The sequence below is a fragment of the Seriola dumerili genome, unplaced genomic scaffold (assembly GCF_002260705.1).
Source record: "Seriola dumerili isolate Sdu_G_001 unplaced genomic scaffold, Sdu_1.0 BDQW01000393.1, whole genome shotgun sequence".
NCBI lineage: Eukaryota > Metazoa > Chordata > Actinopteri > Carangiformes > Carangidae > Seriola > Seriola dumerili.
In genome coordinates this window covers 1,025,643-1,044,039 of record NW_019174648.1, presented here as the reverse complement: position 1 = coordinate 1,044,039, position 18,397 = coordinate 1,025,643, and the positions used below count along the sequence as shown (strand labels likewise).

The 18,397-nt window shown below is 41.2% G+C and overlaps 1 protein-coding gene across 1 annotated transcript in view; it reads right to left on the bottom strand.

The window, feature by feature from the left end:
• The window catches only part of LOC111233477 (rho GTPase-activating protein 6-like), a 62,523-nt gene extending 48,286 nt beyond the window's left edge, over positions 1-14,237 (bottom strand). The window contains exon 1 of the mRNA XM_022761299.1: positions 14,185-14,237. Coding sequence (XP_022617020.1) covers positions 14,185-14,202 — 18 coding nt within the window. The 5' untranslated portion in view covers positions 14,203-14,237. The remainder of the gene's footprint in view (positions 1-14,184) is intronic.
• Positions 14,238-18,397: the final 4,160 nt, after the last annotated feature.

Sequence of the window (18,397 nt, the reverse complement as noted above, 5' to 3'; positions counted from 1 at the left end):
TTGAATTTTGTGCACTGGCCCTTTAAAGTAGCAAAAACAGCACACAAGACAGTCTGACCTTTGAACTCCACAGTAATGTAAAGCTGATCAGATTATAGGGAGTACACGCACGCACGCACGCACACACACACACACACTTCAATGCTTACCCCACATACAGTGTCAAGAGGAAGTAAGTAAACCCTCTGGACTTGGTCAGATCTTCATCTCCATTAGAAAAATGAAAAAACAAACAATAAATCTATTTTAACTAATGGCACACAAATCGTTCACAGCTCATTAAAACACTGGAGAAAAGTATGTGAAGCCCTCGACTAACAGCAGGAACAAACGCTAAACGGAGTCAGGAGTTATCAAACCTGGAGTCCAGCCAATGAAACTATATTGGTGGCGTTCGGTTAGAGCTACTCTGAGTCTGCTGTTCATATGAAGCATCTGCTGATCTCAGAAAACTGAGGATTGTTGATTTGCATTTATGGAGTTCAGATATTCATCAGTCCACTGTCGGACAAACTGTCCACACATGGAGATGATTTAGTTCTGTGGCTACTCTGCCTAGAAGTTAAAACGACTATGAAGCCCAGAGTAACAGCTGAAGCCTTAAAGGAATCGTTGGAGCTGGTTGACATCTCCGACTCTACCATCATGGCGGTGGCACATCGTGGTCGCGTGGACCAAGCTGCTGCGCTGGGAAAATGTTTTATGGACTGATAAAAACTTAGGTTGAATCGTTTTCGGAAGAGCTTCATCGAGGGGAAAATGATTTCCCAAGTTTATCGAGGTCTCTTGCAGGATAATAAAAGAGCTGCAGGACAATGACTCTAAAGGACAATGACTCTAGACATCAAAGTAAATCTACTACAGAACGACTTCAAAACAAAGAAAATCCACCTTGTGGAGTCGGAGCCCGGAGCCCGAGAGAGCCGTGCACGCCATGCAGCCTGAGAATATGTCTGAACAATAGGAAGGAATGGTCCAAAACTCCTCCTGAACACTGATCAGCAGATACCAGAAGAGCTTGTTTGAAGTTATCGGAGCCAAAAAGGAGGTTCAACCACTTATTAAATCCAAGGGTTCACTTACTCTTCTCCTCCAGCACTGTGAAGATTTAATGGCTGTGTTCAATAAAGACATAAAAGATTATCATTATTTCTGTGACATCAGCTTAAGCACACTGTGTTTGTTTGCACTTCTGACTTAGATGAAGATCAGATCACTTTTTTCTTTTTTTATTTTATGGCCAGTTACTGCAGAAACCCAGGTCACTCCACAGGGTTCGCCGAGCTTTTCTTGCCGCTGCGTTTATAACCAAGAGACGAGGAAAGAGACGGAGGGGAAATCTCTGAAATCCTCCAATTATGATCTTTAATTACGTCCAAGTGAAATCATGGTTCAGATAAACACAGCTGTATCGTCCTCATCGTTCTATCTGATGGACGGTTTAGACAAAAATGGGTTTATGTAACAGCATTAGGATATGTGAGGTATAAACATGCAGGCAAGTTTTTTTTTATTTTAAACTTATTATTTCACATCTGTTTATGCAGGTTTCATATTTTGCACATTTAAATTCATCGATGCATAAAATGAATCTTGTAACAGCCTTTTTAAACATAATATATAATGACGTGGATGCTATTTCATTGGATTTAATACACATCAATGAAAGTATATACAAAAATATTTCATCTTGCAGAACAGAATCTACCTGTAGCGACGACAGCATCGTTAAACTGTTTCACGTTTATGTTCAGACACTCACGGCACGTTGTAAAGGTTGGGGAAAGATCGTCCACAGCGACCTAAGACGCAAAGTGTTTATCTCGCAAATGATATACGAGACTCGTGCAGAGAAGGGCGTTATGTAAACAACCGAAATGGAGATAACAACAAAATGTCCGAGTATAAAACGGACATCAAAACGTGTCAGAGTGACTCTCATGTACGTTCGCCTACGTGCAGCGAGCAGAAGTCCAATTCCAGCTGCTGCTCCTCAGAGACAGAATCCTTAAATCAGAAAACCACAAGAAGTCGTTTTTAGTGTTTGATTATGTGCCAAGCTTTGCCCTTCCCTTCATGGACAGTCTCTACGTAGTCGGCCTAAATTAGTTCATTTAAAAAAAATTAAAAACTACACGAGCAAACAGAGAGAACAGAGTCCCATAACAGGAGTGATGAGGTTAAGGGAAGTGTCACGGTGGTGACAGCTCTGACCCCGCCAACCCCCGGACACGACCATCCGTCTTAGGATGAAAGCCGTGGTGGGATGTGGGCACCATTTTGGGCCGGGCGGGGATTCCTCTACAGGGAATAACCAGGAAATGTGGAAAATGCCAACCAGGGCTTTGATGATGGAGCCCTGCTGTCTCTGACGTATCCTGCATCCTCCGAGCTGACGCCGTCACGTGATATCAAAATCAATGAAATTCACCGATTTTTCTCGTCCTCCTCCTTTTCTTGAACCGACTTATTTACTTCTACATCGAGTCCATCCGAATCCAGCAGCTCCTTCGTCCCGTCTCTCTGAATGAATTTGTGGAAAGTACCGCTCTTATCCTCTCCAGATCTTTGACGAGCTGCCTGCTGATTGTGTAACACCACTAAGTCACGTTAAGAAGTGGATTTTTGAATAGATAACATTAACTTCAAATGACTGAGGCAGCAGCAAATCTCCTTAAAACCCAAGAAAACTGCTCACAGCGCAGATTAGTAAAAGGCAGGATTGAAACACATGATGTCATACTGTGGTTTCCAGTAATATCTTGTGTCGTCTTATAGGAAATAGACAAAATTGAACCCGATTCTTAAAAATAATTAGTGGTTAATTAGTTTAGTCTTAAAAGTAGACAGAATATACAGGAACATTTAAAAAGGATTGTACCACAGTTTCAATCAATTAAATCTTTGTATCCTGGACCTTTCCTGGGCCACATCTCAGGGTGAGTTTCCTCAGTTGTCATGGAGATGGCTCATACTGATTAAAAACTGAGTAAATGGACCTTAAGATGTTTTTTTTTTTTTTTTCTTCTTCTTTGTGAAATTAATATAATTGTTTTATGCATTTGTTTTTGGACGATAATGGAGGTCTATGGTTCAGAGAAAAGGAAATGAGGCTTGTACGTCTCTATCCACCATCTTCATGCTGCTGATCTGCTTGTTCCAAATACTCAAATTCTCCACAACAAAACATGCCACCTCTCTTCCTCATGACTTCGCAGCCCCACCAGAAAAAATTCTTAGTCATTAAGCAAAGATTCTTTGGAAAATATGGACCAATGGTGAGAGAAGCGGATTGCACAGCATTGGGCCTTTTATGGATGTTTCTGTCGCAGTGACTCCGGGTCTCCAGCTGCCGTCCTTCACCAAGAAGATTTATCTATTTGATTAGATTTTCAACAGAGTGTTTATCTCTTTTTTGAACACCATCTTCCCTCACTTTCATACGATCAAATACCTGTGCAACACAGCCCCAGATCGATGCTCTGCTGAACAGCAGGCCGAGGGCTTCACTCAAGCATTACCGCTCCCCGAGCGAGGCTTTGTGGCTAAAGCCCCGAAGCGACGTGGCTCAACTACTGTCAGGCTTTCAGGGAGTGTCAGAGACAGCCCGCCATGTGAGCCGAGGTCTAGAGCGATCCCCCAGCCTCAGATGTCAATAAATCAGGCGGACGCTGACGTTTGTTGTCAAGCGGCAAGAAGATTTATCACGAAGCCTAACCGCTGACACGCGCACAGGGCTGGAAAGGCCGACACGGGCGAATGCATGAAGATGGACGTATGTGAAGAGATAGAACGGCGGTGCCGTCATCACTGCACTGTTTTTCATTGTGCGAGTTGCATAAAAATGTAGGTCTGGTTCTCTAATGACTCTTTCTGACTCACTTCACACAATATAAACACAAAGACAGAGCAAAAGAGTGAGAGAGAGAAAGAAAAAAGAAAAAAAGATGGAAACTGTCTCCTCCACTTTCCATTGTTTTCTTTCCTGTCCTTGGCTTCAGATTTACATGGAGACTAAACACACTGAGGGTTAAGAAAGTGGGAATCGTGTGGTTTTCCTGCCATAATTCAGTACAGGTCTACCCAGGATAGAAATAAGCTATTCTCACACACTCTCACACACACACACACACCTCTACAGTCGTGCAATCTGAGTGCCTGCACATGCATGCACATGTTAAAAAAAACACACACACACGATTCAGATGTTATCCATCCTTTCCGGAGCAGAGAGTGATTAGTGTCTCTTCAGCTACTGATTAACAAGCTGCTCGGCCATTTCCCCAACTCCACACACAACTTCACAGAGAGGAGAGGAGGAGAATCCCTGTTAAAATCCTCCATTACATGGAAATGTGATGCAAAAGTATCAAAGTGGAGAATGGGGTAGTGTAGTGTGATTATAGATCAGGTCTAGGTTCTATATTAATACTGAGAAAGTATCAAAGCCTCAGTCCACAGAGAAACGCACACAGCCTGGATACAGAAACTCAGCCTTAAAAAACAGCTGTCAGGACTTCCTGTAACTTTGTGATGTCACAAATCTGCTATATTTCTATTAGATCACTCAGGAAACAAGAGGAAAGAGAGGGGGCTCTGAGCCTCTCTTCTGATTTCTTCTTATGGGTATCAACACTTCAAATAAAACACTATAAAACTAAAATATGGGACCTTTAAACAGCTGGGTATTGTAGTTTTTTACCAAACATTAATCAAAGAAGGGATCAGTAGTGTGTTTACAGAAGCAAGCAGCATGCTGCAGTGTGGCTCACTGATGAATTTTTAATAGTTGTTGGAAAAGGACGGAGCTCTGTGGCTCACTGGGTCTTTGTAGTGGGATTTCTTCTTCAGTAATACAACAACAGCTTACAGCAGGACAGTTTTATTATCAATAAACCGAGACTCTGCGAAACAATAATCTGCTCCTCTCGCAGGTCAGGACGCCAAAACATGCCACAGTTCCTCGCTCTGTCAGGCTGCCACATGGCAACGAGCATCACCAGCGTGAATCCCGAGACAAAACTCCAGCAATGAATCGCTGTCTTCACCATGTGCTGAGAAAATCCTCTCTCTCCGAGAGCGAAATAAGCCCAAACAATAATAGTAAAGACTTGGCTCCTGCATTCGAGAGGTTTAACAGTCCTCTCGGAGAACAGAACATCCTTCACATGTTAAAAGGGCAATGACACGCAAAATCATCTCTAATTATCCTTAACGTGCTGGAACGGACACACATGGGAAGTAAACCCAAGCAGAAGTGTAATATATGACATCAAGAGTGATGTCATCATACGAGATAAAAATAACATACATAAAATGTTTCTTCATTAATTGCTCATTCGTTTTAAAACATGTCTAACTTCTCATTCTGGAAACATGTTCTCCGACCTAACTGTTAACGTCACATGTTGCCAGGCTTTGGGATGGATATATATTTATGTAACATATGCCTACAATATAACATACATATATATTTGTATGGGCTAGACGTACATGTCAATACCGTCTATCAAACTGTTCCACTTTCCAATTAGGTTTCATATTTAAATATGTGCTTTTATTTCATATGTGCACATATTTCATATATGGGAATTGACTAAATGTATATATATCACATTTGCATAAGGAAAAGTTTAGGTTTAGATCTCCTTTTCAACTTGCGAGAGGCAGCTCAACACATGCAGCTCACAAAAGACTCACGGCTGATACATCAGCACGGCAGATCTGATCGGCCGACATTAGCTTATGTCAGATATCTTCATATCAGCGTATACGTTTGCCAGATATGTTTAAGCGAATTTAGAAAACCATCTCGTATCTCATCCATCAAAGAGCACATACAATTTTTGTCACGTTTACAACATAATATACCATCTACATCTAAAGTTTGTTAAACTCTCAAATGATATCAGCTTAAAAACATCCACACAACAGGCAACATTTGCACCAGAGCACGATTAATTCACCTAATCACTGCCACCACCACAGGGTCATTTATATGACATTGTGGGAGAAGACAGATTTCACAATAAAACCTAACAATAAACAACTCAGTGATAGCCAACACTGACTTAATGTGTTGCAATAAAGTCCTTTCAGGGGTAAGAACATTAAGTTACCAGCGCTATAGCACAAATGACTATTCCTCTCATTTCTGCAGCTGGACGTACCCACTGAACGCTGGTTATGTAACTCCGAGCACGACTGATGGGAGATTACAGTCTGTTCATGAGGACACCCTGAAGGCGCTGGCACTCACTCACAAACCACTGCTGCAGCCACACACACACACACACATACGCACACACACACACACGGATGACCACATACACCAGCTGCACAGAAACACCTTGAAGGCATCTCCAGAGCAGAGAGGGCGCAGCGTGGAGGGAACCGACTGTAAATGTTAAAATGTAAAAACACAGTTACTGTTGTTCCGTCTGTCTGCACAGATTTTTAATGTTAAACCGGGTGGAGATTAACATTACAGTGAATCAAACCCACACATTTAAAACTTGCACTAAAAAAATAAATAAATAAATAAAGGAGGAAGTAACCAACAGCTGATCGAAAAAGACTTTTGGGAAATCATAGAATAGTTAAACAGAGGTTCAGCATGAGTCACGCATGAACCACCATCAGGGTCAATCTGGGTAAAGCTGAGTCATATCTTATCTCACTGAAACTGCTGTCACTCTTCATTTATAGCCATCGTGGTAATCAGTGACTTATCTGTGGTGAACACATTAATGAACTGCAGCACACTGGGAAGTCACATTTCAGTGAGATTCATTCAATCACTGGGTCAACAATGTTCCTGCAGGTGAATCCACTAGATGTTAAGATCTGATCACCTCTGATTAGCTTTCAACAACTACATTTCCCATGAGTCTTAGCCTCTAGCTCGCTGTCAAAGCCTCATGGGACATTCTTCTTACTGTGAATAAATCCAAGGAAAAAACAAAACGTCCTGCTGCTGTAAATGCTCACTAGTTCACCAAATGTGTATTAATCCGCAGCTGAAAATAGTCCCCAACAAATGCAGCATTTACTTCACTTTTGTAGATTTACGTCTTCAGTAAGGACGATATAGAATAACACCAGATTGATGCTTTAACCCATAAATCCAGGGAGTAAACAAGCTGCAGGCAACAAAAAAAATACTTAAACAAAGACTGAAAAATAAGAAATAAACTGCAGTGACAGCTTCCAGAATTAACAACAACAATCTTAAAATCCAGCCAGAATCATCAACTACAACTTATCAAGTGTCTGGAGCAGGAAATCAAAATCATGGAAGCTTTCTCTACCATCTGTGAGGGCACCAGAGACCAACCACAAACACATATCATGGGATCCGAGTTAGTCATTGCACAATAGTGAAAATTATATTTACAAAGAAAATAGTGCACTTCAGCCAGAACGGGTAAAGATGGAGCGGGGGCATGGACGCACATCAACAGCCAACTCTGGAAACACTGAGCACAATGATGAGTTACCGGTTTTTTAAAAAATTAATGAGTCATGATTTTCCAAAGCCCTCTGGAGAAAAGCAAACACTCTCCTGTCGGGAAATGCTACAATTTATCGAAGGTATTATAGGAGTTTCAAACTGATTTAATAGTCAAAATTTCAGAGTTTCTGCAACGTTTTACTGCTGCTAAGATTTGTAGAGTCTTACCTTCGCAAGACCGACTTCCATGCTGCCCAGGTATAGAGAAAAGAAAGTCTTTTGTGCTTCCCCTGGTCGACTCTTAGAGACAGTAGATAAAACAAAAAGTAGATATGGACAGAACACTCCTCTGGGTGTATGTTTCTATCTGAGGCAGGAGGAAACCTGAGAGGAACTGGAGGTGACACCCGAGAGAAGGTGGAGGTTTGTGGTGGGAGCCTGAGGTCAAAAGATCCCTGTCATCACACTCTCATGTTTCTTCTTTCATCACCGACGACCCATCCTCCCCTATATCATCATATCATCCCTCTAAATCTTTACCACCTCTCTCTATACGCCTTCAGCTTCATCTTCCCCTCATGGGACATATGGTGCTCATTATGAAGCGTAGCATCCAAGACATTAGGCAACACCCTCAGCAGCAGCAGCAGCAGAAGAAGAAGAAGAAATCATTGCGCATAAACACATAACTCCACGCACAGACTGCAGATCGTCTGATTTCCTTAAAAAAAAAAAAAAGATCAGCTCATGTTGCACGTAGCCAGAGATGAATTAAAGGCTATAAAATGTAAAGCGACTCCTTCCTGAAGGAGTTAGTCACGTAAGATGAAGGTTTCATCTGTAAATCACAACCAGGTAAAAGCAAGAACATAAGAAGAACGTCTTTCAAATTACTCGCTTTCATAGTAGAATAGTTTTTCTAAAATCATTTTGTGTGTTTTTCAGTGTTTCACTGTTTAATCGTTTCATTCTCTGCTCTATTTCTATCTTTCTTTTTCAACATAGTCTCATTTATTTTAGCATTAACAGCACAGTGTTGAAACAATTATATAAATAAAAAGTATGACTATTATTAAGAGAAGTTGCATGCATTGCTCTAAAACATGGTTCACTTCTACCAGAGAAGATCAGATTAAAGCACGTGTAAGATTCTTACCACAGTCAACGTTGTTCCCCAACTTCAAACTGAGACGTCACGTGGTCTGGACAGTTTTCATCTGCAGCTTTTGCATATATATATATATATATATATATATATATATATATATATATATATATAACTTTTGTTTTTTCCCAGTAGAGAAGGACAGGAAATGTGGTGAGATTGTTGTCATATTTCCGACCTCCTCCTCCTCTATCTCTCGGGGGCCTTTTCTCTGAACATTAATCTCACTCAGTCAGGCAAAGGCTTGTGCCGTGACGATTGAATGCATAATGACTGTGGCTGTGGTTGTAAGTTTGCCTCTGCAACACAAGCTGGAAGTACCTGTTGGACACAGCTGCAGCTAACTGGCTTGATGAAGGAGCTTCTGCCTCCTGATTGGCTCCTGGTGGCTGAGGTGAACCAGGAGGGCATTGACCCTGAAGGAGGCAGCTGAGCTCATTAAAGGGTCCGTTCACCTACAATTACATGAAAGCATATTTTTCTTACTTAACTCTGGTGGTATCTAGCCATGAAGATATTTTTGATTGTTGGTTTTTGGACTTCTGTTGATAAAACAATCTCACCTTAAGGTCTGTTTAGTAGCTGTTTTTTAGTCTGCTTTTTTCTGATCACTTTATTTTGACTTAAAGATGAGGTCAAAGTTCATTCTGGACCTTGGAAACAACAAAAAACATCTGTATAAACAACCTCCAACTGATTTTTCTAAGTTCTTTCTTTCTTCCTTTCCTTTCTGGGCTTCTGTAGAATAATCCACAGACCTCAAGGCAAACAGAGTTCAGGACTATTTCTTTGGTGTAAAGTAGTTCCAGTACAAACAGACCTCGACAGCAGTGGAGTGTTTTCATAGGTTATTAATTTTTAGATGCTTTATTATTTTATTTTCACCCTGGAGCAGACGATCAGAAAATAATGATGTAATTTAGCAGCCACATAAGAACAATGGAGCAATGGGAACATCTTGCCAACAATAACAACAACAGACCTTCACCACCCTCACACCTCCCACATATCGACACACACCAATTAAAACAGCATTTTAAAAAACAAACCATTCTCCATTTTTCTTCTTTTTTTTTTTGGATCAAGTCTCAAAATCAGGCTGATTAAATCACTTAAATGATGCCTCTGCGAACGAAGCTTCGCAGCTTCGCTTCTGACAAAGGTTCAGATCCGTTTGTGTCCAGAACAGAGACTGACAGCTAGAAAGTCAAGCATCCTTCACCTTTAAAGCTCATACTTGACGGTTCATAAACCTCAACAACAGCATGAAAACCTTCACCAACAACTAAACAAGCTACTGCACCGGGTGCAGAGGTCAAAGCCGCAGCTCCCGGCCCATAACCATGACCCCGTGTGACTCGAGATACCGGGAACTTTAATGGGATTTGGCCCTTTCTTGGAGCAAAATAACATTTCGGACTTCGGATTCACAAATCAAACAGACAAGCAGGAAATGTGATTGAGCCATACAAGCTGCACGTAACCGTGACAGAGGCTGCGGCGGAGCGGGAAAAAGAGAGAGAGAGAGAGAGAGAGAGAGAAAGGTTCTGTTGAGAGCGAAACAAGAGATGACAGATGGGCAGATGCAGAAATAATGGTTTGAGAGGAAAGTGATGCAGCTGTCTGGTAATGTCTGTGAGGAAGGAACCGGAGAGAGAGAGAGAGAGAGAGAGAGAGAGAGGAGGAGGAGGAGGAGTGCTAAACGTGTGCTATTAACTTTAAGATTTAGCTGGACTTGGTTTTGTCCGTCGCAGCCAAGTGATGCTCCAAAGCAGATGGCAGAGCCTCTCAATCTTCCTTCGTAGAGAAGTGACCACGTTGTTGCACTCGCAGGCGGTTACACAAGCACAAGCACATACCTCACGCATCTGCTCTCACTTCTCTCTAGCAAACTTTTGCCAAATTAGAGCCAAAAAATATATAAAAAAACACCCAAAAACTCACATTTGGCACCTTCCAGATTTTTTTTTTTTTTGGTTTGATCATTTTTTTTTATTATTTCAGCAGCTAATTGACAAAACAGAAGCAAATGACTCGAGCCCTTTCCAGCAACTGAACATTTTCCTTTCAAGGCTCGTTTACTGGTGTTTGTTACATAACTGACTCAATGAAATGCAAAGGTGTAATGAATATAATTTGAGGTGTGTAGTTGGGCAAAAACAACCCTTTTACGGTCTTATTCCAAGACCAAGACCAAGTGCTATCAATGCAGAGGTTTAAGCAAATATTCAGGCTACGACGCAAGTCAATATACAAGAATAAAAGGTCACCAGCGTGGGTCATCCGTCTGTGCTGCTACAGTGGCAAACAATGAAGCTCATAATCCAAAGAAGAAGAGAAGAGGGAGAATGTGGATCCAATCGTGGCTCAGGAAAAGAGGCCGACTTGGGAAGACAATTTTGCAAAGAGAGCTTGAGAGACGTTGGTTTGTTGGTTAAGATTTGTCAGTGAGTAGACGTACGTCGCAGCAGCAGTCACGTCGTGAGCTGATCGTCCTAAGTTTCTGACAGCAAGAACTTTCTCCCAGGTTATCATCGGCCATCTTTGAACCTCTCTCAGAGCCTGGAGGCAGTCAGGCCTCATTTACATTACATACAAGTCTCAGTTCAGGACAAGACAAGTTTCAAATCCTCATTTCTGTGACTTAGTTGTGACTCAAGTCTTCAGCTCTGTCTGGTCCTTTAAAACCAAAACCAAAGGGCTCCTCCAAGAGCGATTTCGTCCTTGACCAGACTTTACTGGTAGAGGAAGAAGAAGACATGTCTCACTATGAGGAGAAGTGACTTGTTAATATGGTTTATTTTATATCAAAACCAAAACCACCAAAAAATGGGAAAACCACAAAAGTTAATTGCCGCTTAAATGTGGCGATATGCAAATTTTTGATGTGCTGATCATCACGGTTTGATGATATCTTAAAAATCAAAAGTCGTGCATGCTGATTCATCACTCATCAACTGCTTCTGCAAAAAACCTGCATGTGAGAAAAAAGCACCTGAGCCAACTTTCATTTAAAAAAACAATAAATCACACACCTTTTGGCAGCCCTTATTTACCGATCTTCTATGGGAGCGGAAAAGAGAACAAATCTAAATAGATCGTGACACCCCTATGGCACAAGACGGGTCAGGCCTCGTCCTGCTGAACTCAATGCACCTGAACTGTTTCATGCAGGATCCACACAGTGGAGGATTTATACGAATTAGAGTCAAACATTTCAATAAGACGTGAGTCCGACTCTAATCTTACAGCACAGATAGCGCATCACAAACGCTGCAACGTTGATCAACCTTTGACCCGCCCTTTTACAGAGACACACGCTAACTGAACATTAATACACACTGTAGATTGTAAAAGGGCGCAGCCACGTTTAACAGAACAGTAACTGGCTCTGTGTGGTGTTAACATCCTACCTGCTGCAACGCTCAGATGCTTCACACATTTCTGTTTCAGCTCTCACCACAACTGCATGAGCTGATAAAAAAATAACAACAAATAACAAAAACTTTGACATTTCATTTAACTGCTGTTTAATGGAAGGAAAGACTATTACTGTAAACTCACGAGCTGGTTCTTAGTTATTCCAGCGCTTATTTAAATTCTTCTTGGCCACTTGAGAAGCAGCAGTAAACACAACACTGACATTATCACCTTATAAAGTTTCAGTGGTTAACATGTCAGCAAACAGTTGCCAAACTCACACATCGTTCACACACATAGAGCAACATTAGCATCTGTGAGAAGTTGTGTTTTTGGCTCTGTGTTTAGTCTCTACCAGCTCCTGAGGGAAATATCAGCCTCTTTAGCTGCTGAATGTTCGCTAGCTAGCAGCTAGCTGTGTCTCTCTGCTGTTTGGTGCTGTGCAGGTAGGAAACAATGGGTTGATCTGAACTTTCTAGCTAAAAACTACCTCCTGTTACTATTAAAGCTGACTGAGAGCGGTGAGAGTGACGCAAAACATTAAAGCTGCAACCCCTAAAACCTAAATTACGAGCTAAAAAAGACGCTAAAGCGTTAAGGAAAACTCAAGGGAGTGAGTGAGTGTTTTAAATTACATCTACTTTTACATCACACGCAATCAAATATTGATTAATGCATCTTTAAAATAATGTTGACTTTTAACTCCGCACGGCTGGTATCACGTTTCCCTGCCATAAAAGCCGGCTTCTGTGCCATCAATAATGTTAATCTACACCGGGTCACTGCACATTACAGTGAGGTTTAACAGGCCACAGGGGGAAGTATCAGCTGTTTAGTATCAGCTATCAACTAAAAAATGAGTTAATGTGTCTGTGCATGATCAGTATACAGCATGCTGAGAGGAAAAGCAGTATAAAAACTATAAAGGGGACTCTCAGATTATCGTGCAACACGGTAAGAACAGATTGAGACCGTTAGTTTGGAGCACCTGCAAAGACATGATCGAGATCAATCGTCTGCACCAGGACAGATCTTCCCCTCTAATGAATGCATTTCCAGAGCCACGTTTAGTTTAATATAAAGATGTTTCCCATTAATATTATCTCATCTAAATTAACCCGAGGCATTACCCAGAATTAGCAATGTATCCGGATTAAGTTCCTTTACTTTAACCGTAGTGTCAGATTGCCTTCTCATGCTTGAGGCCATAAATGTACAGTTGAGGAAAAAAAAGGAGAATCACGAGCTTTCAGGAAACGAGCTCCAGGTTTCCACGCAACCATTAAACACTTGTCACCTCTTTCTGTCTTTTCGTATTTGTACGTAGAAGTAAACCTAATTAGAAACCACCTTTGCCTGTAGCTGTACTTCTTATCTTTCCTATATGTTTATACTTCAGAATCTAAAACATCATTTCGGTGGACAGATAGGCGCCAAGGCCAGGGAACAACTGATTGGCTTTTTTGGTTTTTCTTGGGTTTCTGCCACTGGATGATGATTATTTTTAACCGCAACTATGAAACTAACAGAGGTGGAGCCTTGAATCCAATTCCACAGGGGAGCATTCACAACATTCACAGACCAACGAAGAAGTGATTTGACTTTTTTTTTTTTTTTTTTAATTTTCAGGACTGATGTCTCTGGGTGTAACGGCAAAGTTGGAGATTTATTCATTTAGGATTACTAGGGGGAAATAAAAGCCTGAGTTTAAAGCAATAAAAGCATGGATGTTCAAGGAACTACACTTGTCACTGATGAACAATGCTTTTTAATTCCTCATTTCATCTATCTTTACGCATTAAATTTACATATTTTCATGAATAAAGTGGATCACAAGTTGAAATGGACAAAAAAAAAAGTGTGTTTAGTTTCACTTAAAGCCCAATTTCTTCACAGAATCAACAAGTTTTAGCAGAAAAAGAAGCTCATGCTTTCCTATTATTGCTTTCACAGCATTATTTCACAGACGTATTTGCAGCCTGTCAGCAAATTCCACATAATGTAAGAGAAATGGAGATGTTGTGGTTGCACGGCAACGAGAAACACCACACAAAAAAACACACTCACCCACACGCAAAGACAGAAATATACGCACACACACACACACACGCACACACACGCACGCACAGGGCCATGTGTTACCCACCACATAGTAGAAATGCATGTCTAGTCGCACAGGTCGATCTCCTGTGTGCACAGCTGGAGGTGTGGATGTGAGCAGCGTCGGTCCATCCAGTAGGAGCATTAGTCAGGACTCTCTCTGTGTGTGTGTGTGTGTGTGTGTGTGTGTGTGTGTGTGGCCCTTCCTCGCCCTCTCAGGTACTCCAAATAGCCCAGATGTTTACAGTGTTGAAAATCCTCTTCTTCTTTGACTGTCTCTCCTCCCTCTGCTGCTTCCTCTCTTTCTAATGCTGCTGCTTCTTCTCTCTTCTCTCCTCCTTCTTCTCTCCTGTACTTGACGTTACTCCTCCCCCCTCTCCCTTCTCTCCCTCCTCTCCCTCCTCCCCACATGACTTCAGTCCCTTGTCCCTCCCTTTTTCTGTTTTGGTTCCACTTCCTCTCAATTTTTTTCTCCCCCCTTTTCCAGCAATTTAATCTCTTTCTTTTTCCCTCCTTTGCTTTGCGAAACTGATCCCTTTCTTTCTTTCTTCTTCTTCTTCATCAGTATTTTTTTGGCAGGTTTTCCGATCATCTTCTCCCCTTGTTTTTTATACGAATTGAGAAACATGTTTCAATTTGAAAAGCACCTTCACCAGGAGGAGAAGCCAGTTTCTCATCTCACTCTTTCGGTCTCTCTGTTGAGTGCAGATTGCTGTCAGTTCTTCCTGTGTTCGCTACAGCCACTGGTGTGTGTGTGTGTGTGTGTGTGTCTGTCATAGATAACATGGCGTGCTCTCCACTGTCAGAAACAGGAAGAGTGGAGCTTGGTAGTTTGGCCCTGATGAGAGAGCCCCCCCCCCCCATGTGTGTGTGTGTGTGTGTGTGTGCGCAAAAAGATTGTGTGTACGTGTGAGCCACTGGAGAGAGAAATGTAATTAAACCCAAGCATTTTATTATGAAGCTGTTACAGTAATCACTCTGCTGAACACACTTTTACACACACACACACACACACACACACACACACACACACACACACACACACACCACTTTCAAAGTGCTTACAGTTCATGGCCTTTACTAATATCTATATATAAACAGATTTAAGTCTGTTTACCCCACATTATCTGTATTACAGGCCCATTAACATTAAAATATCCATGTTATCGTCATGTTATGGATCAACTCATATTGGTTTCTATTTAATTACATTGTGCTGGTTCTGTTCATGGTTTAAGAAATTATATTTGATGCTTCGTGTTTAAAATTCATCAGGATAATTGTTGTCGGGGTTCACACAGAAAATGAAAAATCTAGTTTAATCACAAGCAGCAAAGAACATTTTTTTAATTAATATTTGTCTCAAGGAAATTTAGCATCAACATCACGTCAACTTATGATTTCCTGTTAGTCAGTTTCATCTTTAAAGAGCAACCAAAGCTTGTTTGTGGTTTCACCTCTCAACGTACTGCAGTGGAGTAGACGTGTCAGTGGTCAGTACGTTGTGACATCACTGTTAGGTGTGGTGCATCAGTACAGACCAGAGAGGGTAGTAAACCACTTAAAATACAGAATCTGATTATATTTAAATACATTTTATTTAAAATCAAGTCAGAGAAAGAAAAAAAGATTCTTAAACCTTAAAGATGGCCACTGCTAATCATTCTGCTGTCAGCTCAAAAAACCTGCTTCACCAGTTGATGGTTGTTTGTTGTGCTGGGTTCATTTTTTAATTTTAATATTCTGCTTCTGCAAATTAATTTTAATGCAAAACCCGATTGTTTTTGGGACTTTGGTCGTCCTCAAGTCGTTTCTTTGGCTCATTACTTTTAAAGATTTTCCTTTTGCATTTAGCCTTTATTTTATGGTTGACTGTGTAGAGAAAGACAGGAAACAAGGGCAAAGAGAGAAGGTTATGACATGCAACAGGGGTCTCCTGGGCAGGAAGACTGTGGGTGTTGCGGTTGTGCGGTAGGAGCCTTAACCATTCAGTCACCGGATGCCCCTCGTTACATAATTTCAATAAAATTAATGATAATCTGAACATTTTACAGATACTAAATCTGTAGACTAAATCATGCCTCCAGGTTTTAGCGTCCTACTTTCATATTTGATCTCCTCCCTGATGAAATGTGCAATTAATAACATCTCAGAGCAGGTTTTCATCTAATCGATCAGTTATAGTTTCAAAAAAATAAATCAAATTTCACATATTATCAAATTTGTGCATTTCCTCAACTTCTACAAAGGGAAGCACTGACATCATTCATCCAGTAGATGGCTCCAGAGCTCAACAAAAAGACAGTGAGTCAACACAGAGCAAGAGATACTTGTTCTCTGTGTCCCCGTGTGTGTGTGTGTGTGTGTGTGTGTGTGTGTGTGTGTGTGTGTGTCAAAAGAGGAAGGATGCAATTAACTGAGAGGATGTCATTACAGGGCTGGAACATGAAGCAGCCTTGATAGAGCACCTGAACCCACACTCACACACGAGCATTTGTACTTGTAGACACACTGCTATACTCGTGAGGACCCCCCCCCCCCCCCCCCCCCCCCAACCCCCCCTCCCCCATGAGCCGTAATGTAATCCCCAGCCTCTAACCCCAACCGAAAACCTAATTCCACCCCTCACCCCTAAAACCACATCTTAGAAGCTTAAAACGGCTCTTTAAAGGAAGTGAAGATCAGATAAAATGTCCTTCCAAAACAAACGTCCTCACAAAGTGTAAAAACTATGATATGGTCCTCACAAAGACAGAAACACAGGAACACACACACACACACACACACACACAAAGACAGAGACATCCCTGAGAAGACTGGGGCAGATAATTACAAGAGTTTGTTTTTGCAGTGAACACTGGCTCGTTGTGTTTTGGAGATGAGTGCAGCTAATTATGAAAACATCCATCCTCAGCTAACAGCTAACAGCGTGCACGTTCTCAACGGAAACACAGATACAACTCCAGACTCACCTCAGGGTGGGAACCCGATACTTCTAAATAAAAACCATGAGCTGCGTCGATCTGGATTCACGGATTAAAGGAACATTTCATCCACAGTTCCTCCAAAAACTGCTTTATATATAATCAATCTTTGATTTTCAGCACATGCAAGGAGTGTTGAAGGAGAGTTTCGCTTTTTGGGACCGAAAAACATGACAATGACTCTTTAATTACACACTGCATGGCCAAAAGTATGTGGACAGCCCTGTCACAGTCTTCCAGTGCTCATGATTTAGTCTAGCCCTTTTACTTAAAATTAAAAAGGGATTCTACATATAAACACAAAGATGCAAAGTGTTAATAAAGGGTTTTTTCCCACTAAAAACATACACATACAGTATTGTATATAGCTTGGTGCTTGAATGCACCATTCCTTGAAATCCCGTCCTCTCTTGGACTTCCATGGATTTGCCGTCCACACGACCAAATGGAGCCTCTGGTCCAGGTGGCTGAAGGTTCAGACAGGTAAGGCTTCAACAGGAGTAATACTAATACTTTGCACTAACTAAACTTCATGTTTGTTTGTTTTTTATAAAAAACCAGCAGGATTCAAAATTTCCAAACTTGTCCTTAAGGATGTTCAAGGTTTTATATTTTTTTTTCAGAAACAAAAATGAAATTTGGTCTGTTACACTGGAATCACAGGTGGTTTCTGTCATGTAGAAATGTTTCTTTCATAAACCAGCCTCTGCTCCACGTACATTCAGTATTCAAAATACGTAAATAATGATTATAATCTTCGGATCAAGAGCTTTTAGTTGCCTTCTCACGTTTCACCGCGTCGACAGAAGCGGCCAGTTAACAACACCGTTGTTGCTTCTCCTGGGGAAACTCATTAATAGCGGTTCAGAAAGTAACCTTGAAGACATTCAGGGCAGACAGCACAAACAAAAGATGCAAAAGCAAACATTCACTTTTTTTTTTTTTTTTTTTTTTAAGCAAGAAAAATAATTTATTTATAATGATATAATAATTTCATCACATTGGCATCGCAGAGCTGCGGAGGGAAGCGTTTTTTTTGTGTGTGACGCCACCTCGCAGATACAGATCACACCATTGGATGGGGCAGGGAAACAGAGGTTATTCAATACATACATGGAATATTCCTTTAAATATGTCTTTTTCAATGAGGAATAACAAAAATAGAATAATTCCAATAACTCTGTCTGTCTCTCTTTCTCTGCGTCTCTCTAATTAATCATCTCTGTGTCTTAATACGCTGCCTGTACACAGCCCCCAACACTGGGGTTTAAATTA